The sequence below is a fragment of the Ovis aries genome, chromosome 12 (genome assembly GCF_016772045.2).
Source record: "Ovis aries strain OAR_USU_Benz2616 breed Rambouillet chromosome 12, ARS-UI_Ramb_v3.0, whole genome shotgun sequence".
Taxonomy (NCBI): Eukaryota; Metazoa; Chordata; class Mammalia; order Artiodactyla; family Bovidae; genus Ovis; species Ovis aries.
Window position 1 is genome coordinate 80,234,031 of NC_056065.1, and position 14,123 is coordinate 80,248,153.

The following is a 14,123-nucleotide window of genomic DNA, read 5'->3' on the forward strand; positions in this document are numbered from 1 at the left end:
CTGGGCCCAGGAGTTGCCCTCTGTCCCTGGGGAGCAGGAGGCTTTGGAACAGAGAAGTTTGGGATTTTCTAGCGGGGACAAAGACACGGCGGGGAATGCCGTCAGGTCACTGATCTGAGGAGGGGAGACCTTCCCTCAGACGCTGGCTTCCAGTGGTTAAGGGCTGACATCGCTGAGCCGGTTTCCTAGATGAACCGTGAGCGTCCTGGGCGGCACCTCAACCTGCCGTTCGCACGCTGCTTGCACTGGCGGAACGTGAGCATCTCTGTCCTCCGCGGCCCCGGAGCCCGGCCGGGTCTCTGCTCCCAGGACAGAGGAGCCGTGAGCCGGTCTTCATGCTGCAGCTGGATGAGGCTGGGGGCAGCGGGCCGACCCGGGCGCGGGTCGGGAGAATCCAGTCCCGGGCTTCTAGCTTCTGGCGGCCTTGAAAGCTTTGACGTTTCAGGGGAATAGCTGACCGGGCATCTCCAGCCGCCCCACAGGAGATGAAGCCCACTGCTCAGTGGGGATTGTAGACACGGTGAAGTGGACAGACCAAAACACCCAGGGGTCAGGGTTGTGTGTCCATAGGGTCGGCATGCGGAGCAGACATAGCCTGGGGCAAGGACAGCGCACGTCCAGCCCTGGGGGGCCCTCAGGAGCGGGACCCACCGCGTGCCAGGCCCTGGGCCGCTGCTGTCCTTTCCCCCCGACCCTCAGAATGAGACTCGAGACTTGGAGTCAGCGGATGGCCTGACCTAGGGAGGAGCACACGGAAGCGCAGAGGAAGGGAGCCTGACCCTTCAGCTGGGAAGAAATGGGTCCAGATCCCCTTTCCCGACCTCTGCACTGCCTGGCCCCGCCCCCACTGCCCCCCGGCCCCCCCTCACCCCCCCAGCCCCCGCCGTCTCCTGCGGGGGAGGGGCCTCTGCCCCCAGGCCTGAGGAGGCAGCTGAGAGGGAGCCAGGCGTCCCTGCTGAACTCCAGATGGTCTGGGAAGCAGGTTTCCTTTTAAGGCAATAGGGCTCCATCAGCTGGACTCAGGCTGGCAGGAGCGAGTGGGTGGAGCAGGAACCTCCTCGGTGGAAGGAGGTGGCCAGGCCCCCAGCTGAGCCCCCAACCCATAGATTCCCAAGGGGTCCTCACGAGGGCGGGGGAGGGGGTGGTGCCCATGGCCTGGGCAGTGCTCTTCGCCCCAGGATGCCAAGCCCTGTCTGTCCCCTGGGTTCCTGAAGGGGACCTCCCCACAGTTTGGGGGGCCCCGGCTGGGAGGCAGCCTGGACAGTTTCCCGCCTCAGGTTCCCAGGCCCTTCTGGACACTGGCCCCCCGAGGGAGGAGGGCTTTTGTGTTGGGAACAAACCACGGCTAGGAACGGCTCCCCACCCTCGGTCAGAGAACCTCCCCGCTCAGGGGTGTCCCAGGGCTGGAGGACAAAGCCTGTGGGCTCAGGGGCGGGACGAGGCGAGGCAGGAGCCCTCGGGTCCCCATGTCCCCAAGCCCTGTCCACTAAGCGCAGAGGGCCAGCATGGGGCTGGGTGGCCAGCCTCACCACAGCCCCGACTGCAGGCCACCCCCACCCCGGGTCATCATCTGTGCCCTGGGCAGGTCCCCGCCTCCGGGTGGCCAGGAATGGTGGATGGCGCTTGCAGACTGCCCGGCACACGGTGGGTCTGCAGGCTCGGGGCAGGCTGTCTGCTGTCTGCAGGGCAGGCTGTCAACCAGTGGCTCCAGTCCCCTGAGGGGCGATGCAGGCCAGCTGAGAGCAGGGTGGGGAGTCCTGGGGGACGAGCCAGTTCCCATAGAGACATATGGGTTCCCTCCTGCCTCTTGACGGGTGCCAGAACGTGACCCCTGAACCCCGGCCTCTGCTGTGTCTCCCCACCCCGAGGGGTCACTTGAGGGAGCGGGGGCTGCCTGATTTGAATGGGGTTCTGCAGCAAGGAAGGGTCAGGAGGCGGCTGGAGGTTAGGCCGACTGCAATGACCGCACTACACCCACCTGGCTGTCCGTCACAGAGGTAGTTTTGCAGCCCTGCCACAGGGGGCCGGAGGAACAGCGGGGCCTCAGGGACCCGCCCTGGGGGTATGGGAGCTGAGCCCGGGCCAGGAACCTTGGCAGTCAGGTTAGGTCCAGTGCCCTGAAAACTGGGCTGATTCCCAAGGAGAAGGGGGCTGTTGAGAGTCAGTGAGCCTCTGGTGAGAAGAGGCCTGGAGAGGCGGGGAGGTCAGAGTTTGGGGTGAGTGGGTGGAGTGGAGAACAGAGATCCTCCCCATTCTGGGGTTTAGGATGACATTCCTTAGTGAGTTCCAGCAGCAAAATGGAGCATGTTGGAGAGAAAAGGTGATGAGTCCTGGTGGCTGGTGTTGAAATCGAGGTGCTTCCCTGAAACTGGTGTGTGAGCCTAGGCTCAGGGCAGAGGTTAGGGTCAGTGGTCAGTGAAAGTGCTCGGCGGGGTGACCACAAGAGCAGTGGGGCCAGAGGAACCCCACCTCAGGGCGGGGAGACAGAGCAGAGGCCGTGGAGAGTGAGCGTCCCCGCTCCCTGCACCCCTCACCCACAGGAGCCTGCTCTCAGCCCGCACACCCCACTGAGCATATTGCGGGCCTTGGGCTGTGGCTCTGAGCATTAGGGGGGCTGACGTCTCAGACGCCTATGTGAACACCTGTGTGCCAGGCGCACACTCCTGCACAAACACCTGTGTGCTAGACTCGCGCAGACTGGGGACATGGTAGTGAACCTGGCTGGGCTTCCTCCTTGAGCCGACACCTGTGTCCACTGTTGGGGAAGAAATTTCCCTCCACCCTCCTAGCTCCTTCTAACTTGAAAAGAGTTACCTTGACCTGAGACAGATGAACAGGAGAAAATCAAAGCTTAATAACATGTCTACCTGGGAGAGACCCCCAAAAACCGAGTAACTCCCAGAGTGGCCCAAACCCTCACATCAAATTCCATGCTCGGCTAAAGCCAAAAGAGGAAGCTGGGGCAGTGGTTTGGGACTTCAGAGGTGAGGAAGCCAGTTGACATGAAGAAGGAAGAGCAAATGTTTGGAAACCAGCATTTGCCGGGCCGGGCGGAGATGAGGGGACACAGAGTACATGGCCTCCTGGCCCCGCCTGCTTCCCCCCCACACCCGGCCTGTGTTCTTCACAGAGATCTCTGGAAACTGCGGCATTGGGGAACTAGCCCTCTATCGAAATTCTTTTAGGCATTTGAGGGAAGGTTGATGTTTCTTCCTGAGTCTCTTGGGCCTTGATTGTTTTCAGCTTGAAATAATCCGCATGGCACAGAGACGTTTCGGGGTCAAGCTTCCTCCCTGCACTGCATCCGATGGGAAGCCCCTGGCAGTAGGGGCCATGCCCCCTGCCCCTGCCCAGACTCCATCTGCCAGCACCGCCCTGGGTGCCCATCCCCGAGTTCCCATGGAGGGTACTCCTCCTCGGCCCCCCACCGTTTCCCAGCACCCCAGTCTTCCCGTGGAGTCCCTCCCCCGTGCACTTCTGTCCAAAAAGCTGGAAGGGTTGCCGTTCCCGGTCCTGGGCTCTGACCCTGCAGCCCTGGGTCAGGCACTGAGCCGTGCCTCCCTGATTCCCCAGAAGTAACCTGTGGTGTAGCTTCTGCTTCTGTCCCCATTTTACAGATGCAGAAACGAAGGTTTACAAAGGCTAGCTCCCTTGCCCAGGGAACACACAGCAGTGGGCGGCAGGGTCAGAAAAGGACTGAACCCGCCTGGCCTCAGGACCCCAGCTCAGAACCAACCTCAAGCTTCTCAACTTGTCCCAGGCTGCTGCCTTCAGAGCCACCTGGGTGCTTGTTAAACAGTCCTGTTCTTGTGCCCCATCCTCAGAGGTCGTGATTTGTTGGGTTGGGGGTGGTACTGGGAAATAAGATTTTACAAGCGCTCCCCTCTCCCCCCACGCTAATGGACTCTAAAGCTTCAGTCCTGCCCTCTGTGTCTGACTCCTGCTTTTTTAAAAAAATTGAGTTTTTTTTGGAGGGGGTGAAATTCCTGGGGGGTTAAGACTTGACATGTTGAATACGAGGGCATAGGTTTCATCCCTGATCAGGGAGGAAAGACCCTGCAAGCCCTGTCTTGTAGCTAAGGGAAAGTCTGGTGCGCTAAATCATACCTGCAAAAGAGCATAGAAGGCCTACATGCGGGCACTTCCAGAGCTCATGCAGAAGCTCTGCACACTCAGCAAAAGCAAGACCGGGAGCTGCCTGTGGCTCAGATCAGGAGCTCCTTACTGCCAGATCCAGACTCAAACGGAAGAAAGTGGGGAAAACTGCTAGACCACTCAGGTCTGACCTAAATCAAATCCCTTACGATTATGCAGTGAAAGTGACAGATAGGTTCAAGGGATGAGGCCTGATAGACAGAGTGCCTGAAGGACTGTGGGCAGAGATTAAGATCAAGTCCATCCCCAAGAAAAAGAAAGGCAAAATGGCTGTCTGAGGAGCCCTTACAAATAGCTGAGAAGAGAATCGCAAGGCAAAGGAGAAAAGGAAAGATACATCCATCTGAATGCAGAGTTCCAAAGAACAGCAAGGAGAGATGAGAAAGCCTTTTTTAGTGATCAATGCAAAGAAATAGAGGAAAACAACAGAATGGGAAAGACTAGAGATCTCTTCAAGAAAATTAGAGATACCAACATTTCATGCAAAGATGGGCTCAATAAAGGACAGAAATGGTATGGACCTAACAGAAGCAGAAGATACTAAGAAGAGGTGGCAAGAATAAACGGAAGAACTATACGAAAAAGATCTTCACGACCCGGATAATCACGATGGTGTGATCACTCACCTAGAGCCAGACATCCTGGAATGTGAAGTCAAATGGGCCTTAGGAAGCATCACTAGGAACAAAGCTAGTGGAGGTGATGGAATTCCAGCTGAGCTATTGCAAATCCTAAAAGATGATGCTCACTATGCCAGCACATTTGGAAAAAACTCAGCAGTGGCCACAGGACTGGAAAAGGTCAGTTTTCATTTGAATCCCAAAGAAAGGCAATGCCAAAGAACGCTCAAACTACCGCACAATTGCACTCATCTCACACGCTAGTAAAGTAATGCTCAAAATGCTCCAAGCCAGGCTTCAGCAATACGTGAACCATGAACTTCATATGTTCAAGCTGGATTTAGAAAAGGCAGAGGAACCAGAGATCAAATTGCCAACATCTGCTGGATCATTGAAAAAGCAAGAGAGTTCCAGGAAAACATCTACTTCTGTTCCAGGCAGGGGTCCTTCCAGGGCCCGAAACTGGGCTCTTGTCTAACACTCGGAAATGAATCGTCCAAGGAGACACGTGCTGACAAAGCAAGAGATTTTATTGGGAAAGGGCACTCGGGTGGAGAGCAGCAGGGTAAGGAACCCAGAACTGCTCTGCTGCGTGGCCGGCAGTCTCGGGTTTCATGGCAATGGGATTAGTTTCCGGATGGTCTTCGGCCAATCATTCTAATTGAGTCTTTCCTGGTGGCGCATGCGTCACTCAGCCAAGATGGATGCTAGCGAGCGGGGTTCGGGGAAGTGGATGGACACATGGTGTCTCCTTTAGACCTTTCCCGAGCCCTTCCGGTTGGTGGTGGCTTATTAGTTCCGTATTCCTTATCAGGATCTCCTGTCATAAAACAACTCATGCAAATGGTTACTATGGTGCCTGGCCAGGGTGGGCAGTTTCAATCAGCATGGTTCCCCTAACACTTCTGCTTTATTGACTATGCCAAAGCCTTTGACTGTGTGGATCACAACAAACTGTGGAAAATTCTGAAAGAGATGGGAATTCCAGACCATCTGACCTGCCTCTTGAGGAACCGATATGCAGGTCAGGAAGCAACAGTTAGAACTGGACATGGAACAACAGACTGGTTCCAAATAGGAAAAGGAGGACGTCAAGGCTGTATATTGTCACTGTGCTTATTTAAATAATATGCAGAGTACATCATGAGAAACGCTGGGCTGGATGAAGCACAAGCTGGAATCAAGATTGCCAGGAGAAATGTCAATAACCTCAGATATGCAGATGACACCACCCTTATGGCAGAAAGTGAAGAGGAACTAAAAAGCCTCTTGATGAAAGTGAAAGAGGAGAGTGAAAAAGTTGGCTTAAAGCTCACATTCAGACAATGAAGATCATGGCATCTGGCCCCATCACTTCATGGCAAATAGATGGGGAAACAATGGAAACAGTGACAGACTTTCTTTTCTTGGGCTCCAAAATCACTGCAGATGGTGATTGCAGCCATGAAATTAAAAGATGCTTACTCCTTGGAAGAAAAGTTATGACCAACCTAGATAGCATATTAAAAGCAGAGACATTACTTTGCCGACTAAGGTCTGCCTAGTCAAGGCTATGGTTTTTCCTGTGGTCATGTATGGATGTGAGAGTTGGACTGTGAAGAAAGCTGAGTGCCGAAGAATTGATGCTTTTGAACAGTGGTGTTGGAGAAGACTCTTGAGAGTCCCTTGGACTGCAAGGAGATCCAGTCAGTCCATCCTAAAGGAGATCAGTCCTGGGTGTTCATTGGAAGGAATGGTGCTAAAGCTGAAGCTCCAGTACTCTGGCCACCTCATGCGAAGAGTTGACTCATTGGAAAAGACTCTGATGCTGGGAGGGATTGGGGGCAGGAGGAGAAGGGGGCAACAGAGGATGAGATGGCTGGATGGCATCACCGACTCGATGGACGTGAGTCTGAGTGAACTCCGGGAGATGGTGATGGACAGGGAGCCCTGGCGTGCTGCGATTCACGGGGTCGCAAAGAGTCGGACACGACTGAGCGACTGAACTGAACTGATCTGCGTAGTTTGAAGGATAATTACGACAGGAGCCCCCATGTGATGACCCCTGGCGGCCCCCTTTTTCCTGTCTTTGAGGTGCCGAATCTCAGATAGTAGTCTCTGATGCTCACCCTTGTCTTTATAGCTCTCTCACACGTGTTCCTCCCCTGACAGTGTGAGTTTTGCCTGTTTCAGACCCGACACAGTTTGTGTCTTACGAGTTCTAGCTTACCTGTTTCTTCTGCTGTGAGATTCGTCCGCCTGACGCACACAGCAAAGGGTTTATTGTTGTTTCTGCGACAGCCTGTGTCTTGTGGGAGTTTGTGTCCTAGAGGGCTGGCAGGGGTGGGGGGCGCAGCGGTTCCCTGTGGGCTCCGGGGTGGGAAGCCCCGGTTGCCGGCGGGGAGGCCTCTGCCCCAGGCCCTGTCCTGGGCCATCAGGGTCTCCGCCTCCCTGGAAAGTCCATCCTCTTCTCCGTGTCTACTTCCAGGATGCCGAACTGGGGAGGAGGCAAGACGTGCGGGGTGTGCCGGAAGACGGTGTACTTTGCGGAGGAGGTCCAGTGCGAAGGCGGCAGCTTCCACAGATCCTGTTTCCTGTGCAGTGAGTGCCCGCCCAGGCCGCTGTCGCCGTGGGGACGGCCGGCGGCCAGCCCCTGGGGGCGGTCCTCGGGAGGGCGGCGGTCGGGAAGAGCCTGACATTTGGCAGGAGCGCAGCGGGGCAGGGAGGCGCTCTGTTCCTCAGAAGCTGTTTCTGAGGCGGAGGTGGGGGCTGTGGGGGGCTGGCCGGCCAAGCTGAAGGGGGTGGACACTCCAGGGCCTGAGCGCCAAGCCAGAAAGACCCGGCGGGGAAAACTTCCTACTCACTCTGTCTTCCCTCTCTCCCTACCACAATCCCGGCACTTAAGAGCAAGACACTTTTAGCCCAAGGTTTCACCAACCCCTGCACCCAGGATACCCTCTGTTAAAGGGCCACAGAAATCACAGATACACTCATGGAGGGGAGCAAGACTGGGAGAGGATTAAAAGGTCAGCTATGTGTAAGATAAAGAAGCTACGAGGATGTGTTGCAGAGAGCGCAGGAAGCACAGCCAGCACTTTATGACAGTCACAGGCGATAACTTTGACAAAGGTGAAGCTCGGTGTTGTGTAGCTGACACGTCATAACACAGTATGTCAACAGCTGTTGTTCAGCTGCCCAGTCGGGTCCGACTCCGTGTGACCCCATGGACCCCTAGCACACCGGGCCTCCCTGTCCCTCAGCATCTCCCAACGTTTGCCTGAGTCTACGTCTTTGGGCAATGGACACAGACATGTCAACTATCCCTCAGGTAAAGATAAATTCACCAGCAGCAGCCTCATGGGCAGCTGCGTCTGGGGAGGGGCTGGGCTCCCCCAGCATCTCTGGGCGGGAGGCCTCCCCCCTCAGCCCCCACCTCCGCCCGACAGTCCGGGTGAGGGGATGTTGATGTCGTCCCGACGGCTGGGAGGAGACGGGCCCTGGTCTCTGCCTGGTGAGCAGGCGCCTGGGTGCCTGGGGTGCTGGGCGTGGCCAGGGCCCAGGTGTCCTGAGCGCCGGGCCCTGGAGGTGGGAGGACGTCCGCAGGCTCCTGACTGACGGGCTCAGAACCGAGGGGCTTAGAGGAGGTGACCTGTTTCCCTTGAGCCCAGGCAGTGGCACTGGGCGGGCAGGAGTGTGTCGGCCAAGCCCCGAGCCTTCAGAACCAGTGGGCAGGAGTCCAGATGTGAATCCCCTTTCTGTTCTCTGGGTGCTGAGGGCCAGGTGTCTCTTTCTCTCTCTGCATTTTCTCAACGTTACAGGGGAGAAAACAACAGCTACTTCATGGGGCAGGGCTGCGGGAACTGAGAGGAAGGGGTCAGGAAACAAAAGGAGCAGCTGGAGCAGTTATGATTGTTCAGTCAACGAAAGCTGCACGCACACACACGCACACACACACACGCACACACACATGCACACGTGTGCACACGCGCACACAGACACACGCACACACACTCACACGTGTGCACACACACAGGCACACGCGCACACACACGCACACACGCGCACACACGCACACACGCGCGCACACAGGCACACGCGTGCGTGCACACACCCATGCACGTGCGGACGCATCCACACATCCACACACGTGTGCACACACCAACATGCACCCACCCACCCGTGCACGTGCGCAGACTTGCACACAAGTGTCCACACACATGTGCGCGCACCCCGTGGCACAGGGGATCCCCAGCAAGAAGACCGGCACTGGGGGAGGCCCCAGCCCGTCGGGGACCAGGCCCTGCCCCCCCAGCGCGGCTTCACTGCTTCGGGAGCCCGTGCTCCCAAGCAGGACACAGATCCCCGGGGTCACCTGCCCTGAAGGAGCACCGGCTCCCACCAGCTGTGGGCGGGCCAGCCGGAAGCCACCTCCAGAGCAGGCAGCGCGGGCCCCGCGCCTGCCGAGGCTGACTGAGGTTGTGCTGGCCGCAGGTGGTCAGGGAGCTCGGGCGGAGCCTTTGGCACCCGGCCCAAAGGAGGCCGACAGCCGGGGCGCGTCATCAGCAGCTCACTGTGCTCAGGAATTTTCAGGCCATTTATTTTTCTCAGAGGGCATAAGAAGGCTCACTGATGGCCAGGGAGAGGGTCCAGACTGCTGGCCCCAAGGACCCCTCTCCACCCTCACATGTGGCTTTGATCACCAACAGCAGCTGCCGGGGAGGAGTGGCCGCCAGCTGGGTGGTCAGGGAAGCCACGGGCGCGGGGCTGGGGGGACGGGACGGACCCTGGGCTGGGCTTGCAGCATGCGCCCCAGTGTCCGAGAAGCAGCAGTGCCCAGCCCAGGTGGGGGGCCTTGGCTCTGTGGGCATCGGCCCTGAGGCTGTGTCTCTGTGCTGAGACAGCCCTGTCCTGGGGCAGGTCAGCCCATGTGAAGGCAGAGCTGGTCTGGCCTCACCCCCGGGTGCTCACAGCCCCACCCACAGCGGCACCCCCTTGCCTGCAGGCGCCAGGCGGTGGGGCCGTTGGGAGGCGCCAGCTGTAGACCCGGGGCCTCTCTGAGCTGCACCCCTAGGTCCCTGCAGGGAAGGGCGCCCAAGGAGACCTCAGCCCCCGGGCTGCTCTGTCTCACTCGCCGCCTCCCGTTTAGTCTTAGGGATTTCCAGTTCACTCTGGGTCTTATGGGAAGCAGTTCCAGGCCGACTCCCGGCTTCCCACCCTAGAAGGGAATGCTGGAACCCCTGGCCTGCTGTGCCCACTTCCTCCAGGCTGGAGCCAAGCCCTGGGGAGGTGGCTGGTGGCCCATATTTGGTTGCCTGCGTGCTGGAAGAACGTGGGGATCTCACAGGCAGGACAAGAGGGTCCTTATTTAGTCTGAAGTCTCCAACCTGGTGCAGGGGTGGGGGTGGGGGCAGAGAGCTGGCCTTTAAAGGCCAGGGGAAGGCTGGGAACTCCCTGCAGATCCTGTGGTTAGGACTCGATGCTTTAGCTGCCAAGGGCCTGCTCAGGGAACTAAGATCTGGAGAGCCACACGGTGGGGGTGGGGGGAGGAATCTGTCTCAAGGCAAGGGAACTGGCAAGGGGCTTGGAGGTGAGCTGAGTGCTCCTCGAGAGGAGGAGAGGCTGGCTGCTCCCGGGGACCCTCTGCAGAAGGGCGTGTTGAAGGCATCGTCCCAGTGGGCACACTGACTCCCCCATCTCTGGGCCTGCGTGGAACCCCGTCGTTATCCTAGGCCCAAACCTACATCAATGGGATGTGAGTCTCTGGAGAGACGCACTCGGGGGCTGGACGCTGATGGTCTTCTGGGGCCTGGCCCTTCAGGGCACTCACTCTGTGTCACACTGTTGGGGCAGCCAAAGTTCATGATGACCTACTGTGCGCAGGGCACTGCGCTGAGCACTTCCCCAGCGAGGCCGCAGTTAATTCTCAGCCACCTTTCGGGGGGCACTGTCGTCATCTGCTGGTGGGGACACGGCTGGGGAGGCATGTAGCCTGGCCAGGACGCTCCCTGGACGTGGGCTCGCCTGGGCTCCGTGTGACCCTGGGCTCCGTGTGACCCTGGGCTCCACACTGTCTCACTCTGGGTCACAGGGCCGCTCTGAGGCCCACAGGAGGCTGCGGGCACTCTGCAGGCCTTCCAGTGTACCCCATTCCAATCCCCCTTTGCCCCAAGTCAGGGAATTTCTCCCAGCATCTGACCTCCTGCGGCCAAGTGATTTCCGACTAGAAACTTGAGATCCCGTTGTCGCGATGAGCACAACCTGTATCTCATTTCCAAGCCGGTCATGCTGGGCGCTGAATAAATGTTGACCTTCCCCCCGGGAGCGTCTCTGCCCTGCCCCCTGCCCCCACACCCATGGGCGTCCCTTCTGAATCAAATCGCAGGAGGCAGGACAGCCTTGCCCTTCTTGCTTCTCCTCTTCTGTCGGGACCCACGGTGTCTGTCAAGGGCAGTGAGGCCCCTGGGGTGTGGGGTCGGCCTAGGCCGCTGGCCCCGTGAACTCGGGAGGCTCTCAGGGTGCGGGGCGGGCGGCGAGGAAGGCCACCCGGCTCCGGGAGAGGCGCTGGGCCAGCATCCGTAGGCCCTCCTCCCCTCCCGGCTCCCTGGCCACTCCAGCCCCATCGCCAGGCCCCTGGCTCCTGGGAGGTCAGGGCGTTGCGTGCGCAGCGTCCCAGGGAGCTTCGGCGGCGGGGGCTGGCCGTGACCCGCTGGCCCTGTGCACCCCCGCAGTGGTCTGCAAGAAGAACCTGGACAGCACCACTGTGGCCGTGCACGGCGAGGAGATCTATTGCAAGTCCTGCTACGGCAAGAAGTACGGGCCCAAGGGCTACGGCTACGGGCAGGGTGCGGGCACCCTGAGCATGGACAAGGGGGAATCGCTCGGCATCAGACACGAGGAGTGAGTACCCCCCCGCCCCGAGCAGAGGCCCTCCTGTGCGCCAGGCCCCGCCAGAGCAGCAGTACAGAGGGGCTGGAGCAGCCAGCCCATTTCTGTGCACTGGGAGGGGCCCCGAGAACTGCTGGGCCCCTCTCCTCTGTCCGCAGATGAGAAAACCCAGCCAGTATCAGTGACTTGAAGGTGCCCCGCAGCCACTGAGGGTCTGAGCCGGACGACCTCGCAGCCTGGCTCACCGGTGTCGGTTCCCTACCTGGAAATGGTGTCACTAGGCCCCCAGCACCCCGACCACTGACCTGCTGTGAGCTGGGTGTTGGCAGTCAGCCTGCCAGCCCCTTGGCCCTGGGGGATGGTCGCAAGTGATGGTGACTCTCCACGCTTCGGCCGAGGTTGTCACCCCATGGGAGCGACCTGTCAGCTGACTTCTCCTGGGGAGTCTCTAGTAACAGATGTGCTGCAGGGGGGCAGAGGGGGCCAGTTCTTAGCAGACGAGCTGTTGGTGACTCTGGCGTTCTAACTGGGGCTGAGAGGAGTCTGACGTCTTGGGGAAGGAATACTACAGGCCCCTGGTGGGTCCCCCGTGGGCGGAGGTGACCCTCGGGCCCTGGGTGCATCCCCCGTCAGCAGAGCCGACTCTGCAGCCCTGGCAGCTATAGCCGTGCGGCGGGCTGGGCCAGGTGCCGGCGGCTGGCGCCCTCCAGGCCTGTCCCCTCCACTGTGTTGCTCCCTGTACGTCCCCTCACCGCATGCTTTTCCCTGAGCAGGGCCCCTGGCCACAGGCCCACCACCAACCCCAACACGTCCAAGTTCGCCCAGAAGATCGGGGGCTCCGAGCGCTGCCCGCGGTGCAGCCAGGCCGTCTATGCGGCCGAGAAGGTGATTGGCGCTGGGAAGGTAAGGCAGGTCGTGCTGGGGGCAGGGCACACGTGTCCCTGAAACGTGCATTCTGGAGCCTTGAAGTGCGCTCCCTCCCAGGAAGCCTGCGCCCTTGATGTAGCTCCCCCTTCGCTTCAGAGCCCACCATGAAAGGGGGCCCTTTGTCTGTGAGGCTGCCTGTTCCCTGGGCCTCCCAGTCTCCAAGGAGCTGAATCCCCCATCATAGCAGCCTCACCATTGGTCCATAGAGAAGGCTGAGCGCCGAAGAATTGATGTTTTCAAATCGTGCTGGAGAAGACTCTTGAGAGTCCCTTGGACTGCAAAGAGATCCAATCAGTCCATTCTAAAGGAAATCAGTTCTGAATATTCATTGGAAGGACTGATGCTGAAGCTGAAGCTCCAATACTTTGGCCACCTGATGTGAAGAGCCGACTCACTGGAAGAGACCCTGATGCTGGGAAAGACTGAAGGCGGGAGGAGAAGGGGACGACAGAGGTTGAGATGGTTGGATGGCACCACCGACTCGATGGACATGAGTTTGAGCCAACTCTGGGAGATAGTGAAGGACAGGGAGGCCTGGCGTGCTGCAGGCCCTGGGTTCGCAAAGAGCTGGAAATACTTGACTGACCAACAGCAAGCACACTCCACAGGAGCTTCTGATCGACCCCTGTCTGCAGAGTCAGGGTCTGCTGACCTCTGAGGGTACGTGGACACCAGCCCTGAAAAGAATGTGCATCGCTGTGTGGGGTCACATCTCTCTCTGGGAAGAAGAGCCATAGCATTCATCACATCTTCAGAAGGATTTGTGATACAGAAATGTTAAGAACCACCCACGATCCACAGAAACCCACTCTTGTGCCCCCAGGGCAGAGGTAGCCAAGGTTCAGGCCCGCCAGAGCCTCCTAGGAGGCAAACTTGGTCTGGCTGTCTCGCCTGCCCCCCACTGTGATATTCCAGTAGTAGACTCCACCCCGACTCACCAGAGTGCAACGGGACCCTCCCTTGGAGAGTCTGCAGGGACAGGTGGCCTCAGATGAGCTGTCAGAGGGCTGCAGGAGAGGCTTCTTCAGGAGGGCCCGGAGACAGTGCTGGGCCTTCACCCAGATGTGGCTGGGGTCACGTGGTCAGCTGTGACGCCGCAGGGCCTGGAGGCTGTCTGCAGCCTCTCTGGACCTGAGTCTTGGCCTCTGGGGCTTCTCAGCTTTGAGCAGCGGCTGGGCATGTGGACAGGGGACGACACGTAGGACGGGTCTAGACCAAGCACGGTCTCCAACTGGCCCCAGGCCTGCTGGGGAGGGGGTTGCACCCGTGTTACAGGTGAAAGCACAGGTTTGCCCACCCCTAGGAGCTGGCTTCGACTGCTGGTGCCTCCTCTTGGGGCCATGTTACCCCGTGAAGCTTGTCTCTGCCTCTGTCCATCAGGAGAGGTTTGTAAACCCAGCAGGATGGCCGCTGTTTGCTTGGCGTGAAGCCTGGGCTGATGGGTCTCCCCCTGAGCCGCAGCCCCGTGTCTGAAGCAGAGCACACGGCAGGCCCACCAGGCAAGCTGGCGTCAAAGCCGAGCAGAGCCGGTGCGGGGATCCCGGCGCGGTGCAGTGC

At 59.1% G+C, this 14,123-nt stretch overlaps 1 protein-coding gene across 4 annotated transcripts in view; it reads left to right on the top strand.

The window, feature by feature from the left end:
• Positions 1 to 14,123, top strand: part of CSRP1 (cysteine and glycine rich protein 1) — a 36,417-nt gene that overhangs the window by 19,510 nt on the left and 2,784 nt on the right. For 3 of the 4 annotated variants that reach the window (XM_027976050.2, XM_042229515.1, XM_027976049.2), the window contains 3 exons: positions 7,243 to 7,355; positions 11,483 to 11,651; positions 12,413 to 12,542. In XM_027976050.2, coding sequence (XP_027831851.1) covers positions 7,244 to 7,355; positions 11,483 to 11,651; positions 12,413 to 12,542 — 411 coding nt within the window. In that variant the 5' untranslated portion in view covers position 7,243. The remainder of the gene's footprint in view (positions 1 to 7,242; positions 7,356 to 11,482; positions 11,652 to 12,412; positions 12,543 to 14,123) is intronic. The other variant, XM_027976048.3, reaches the window with a different exon arrangement.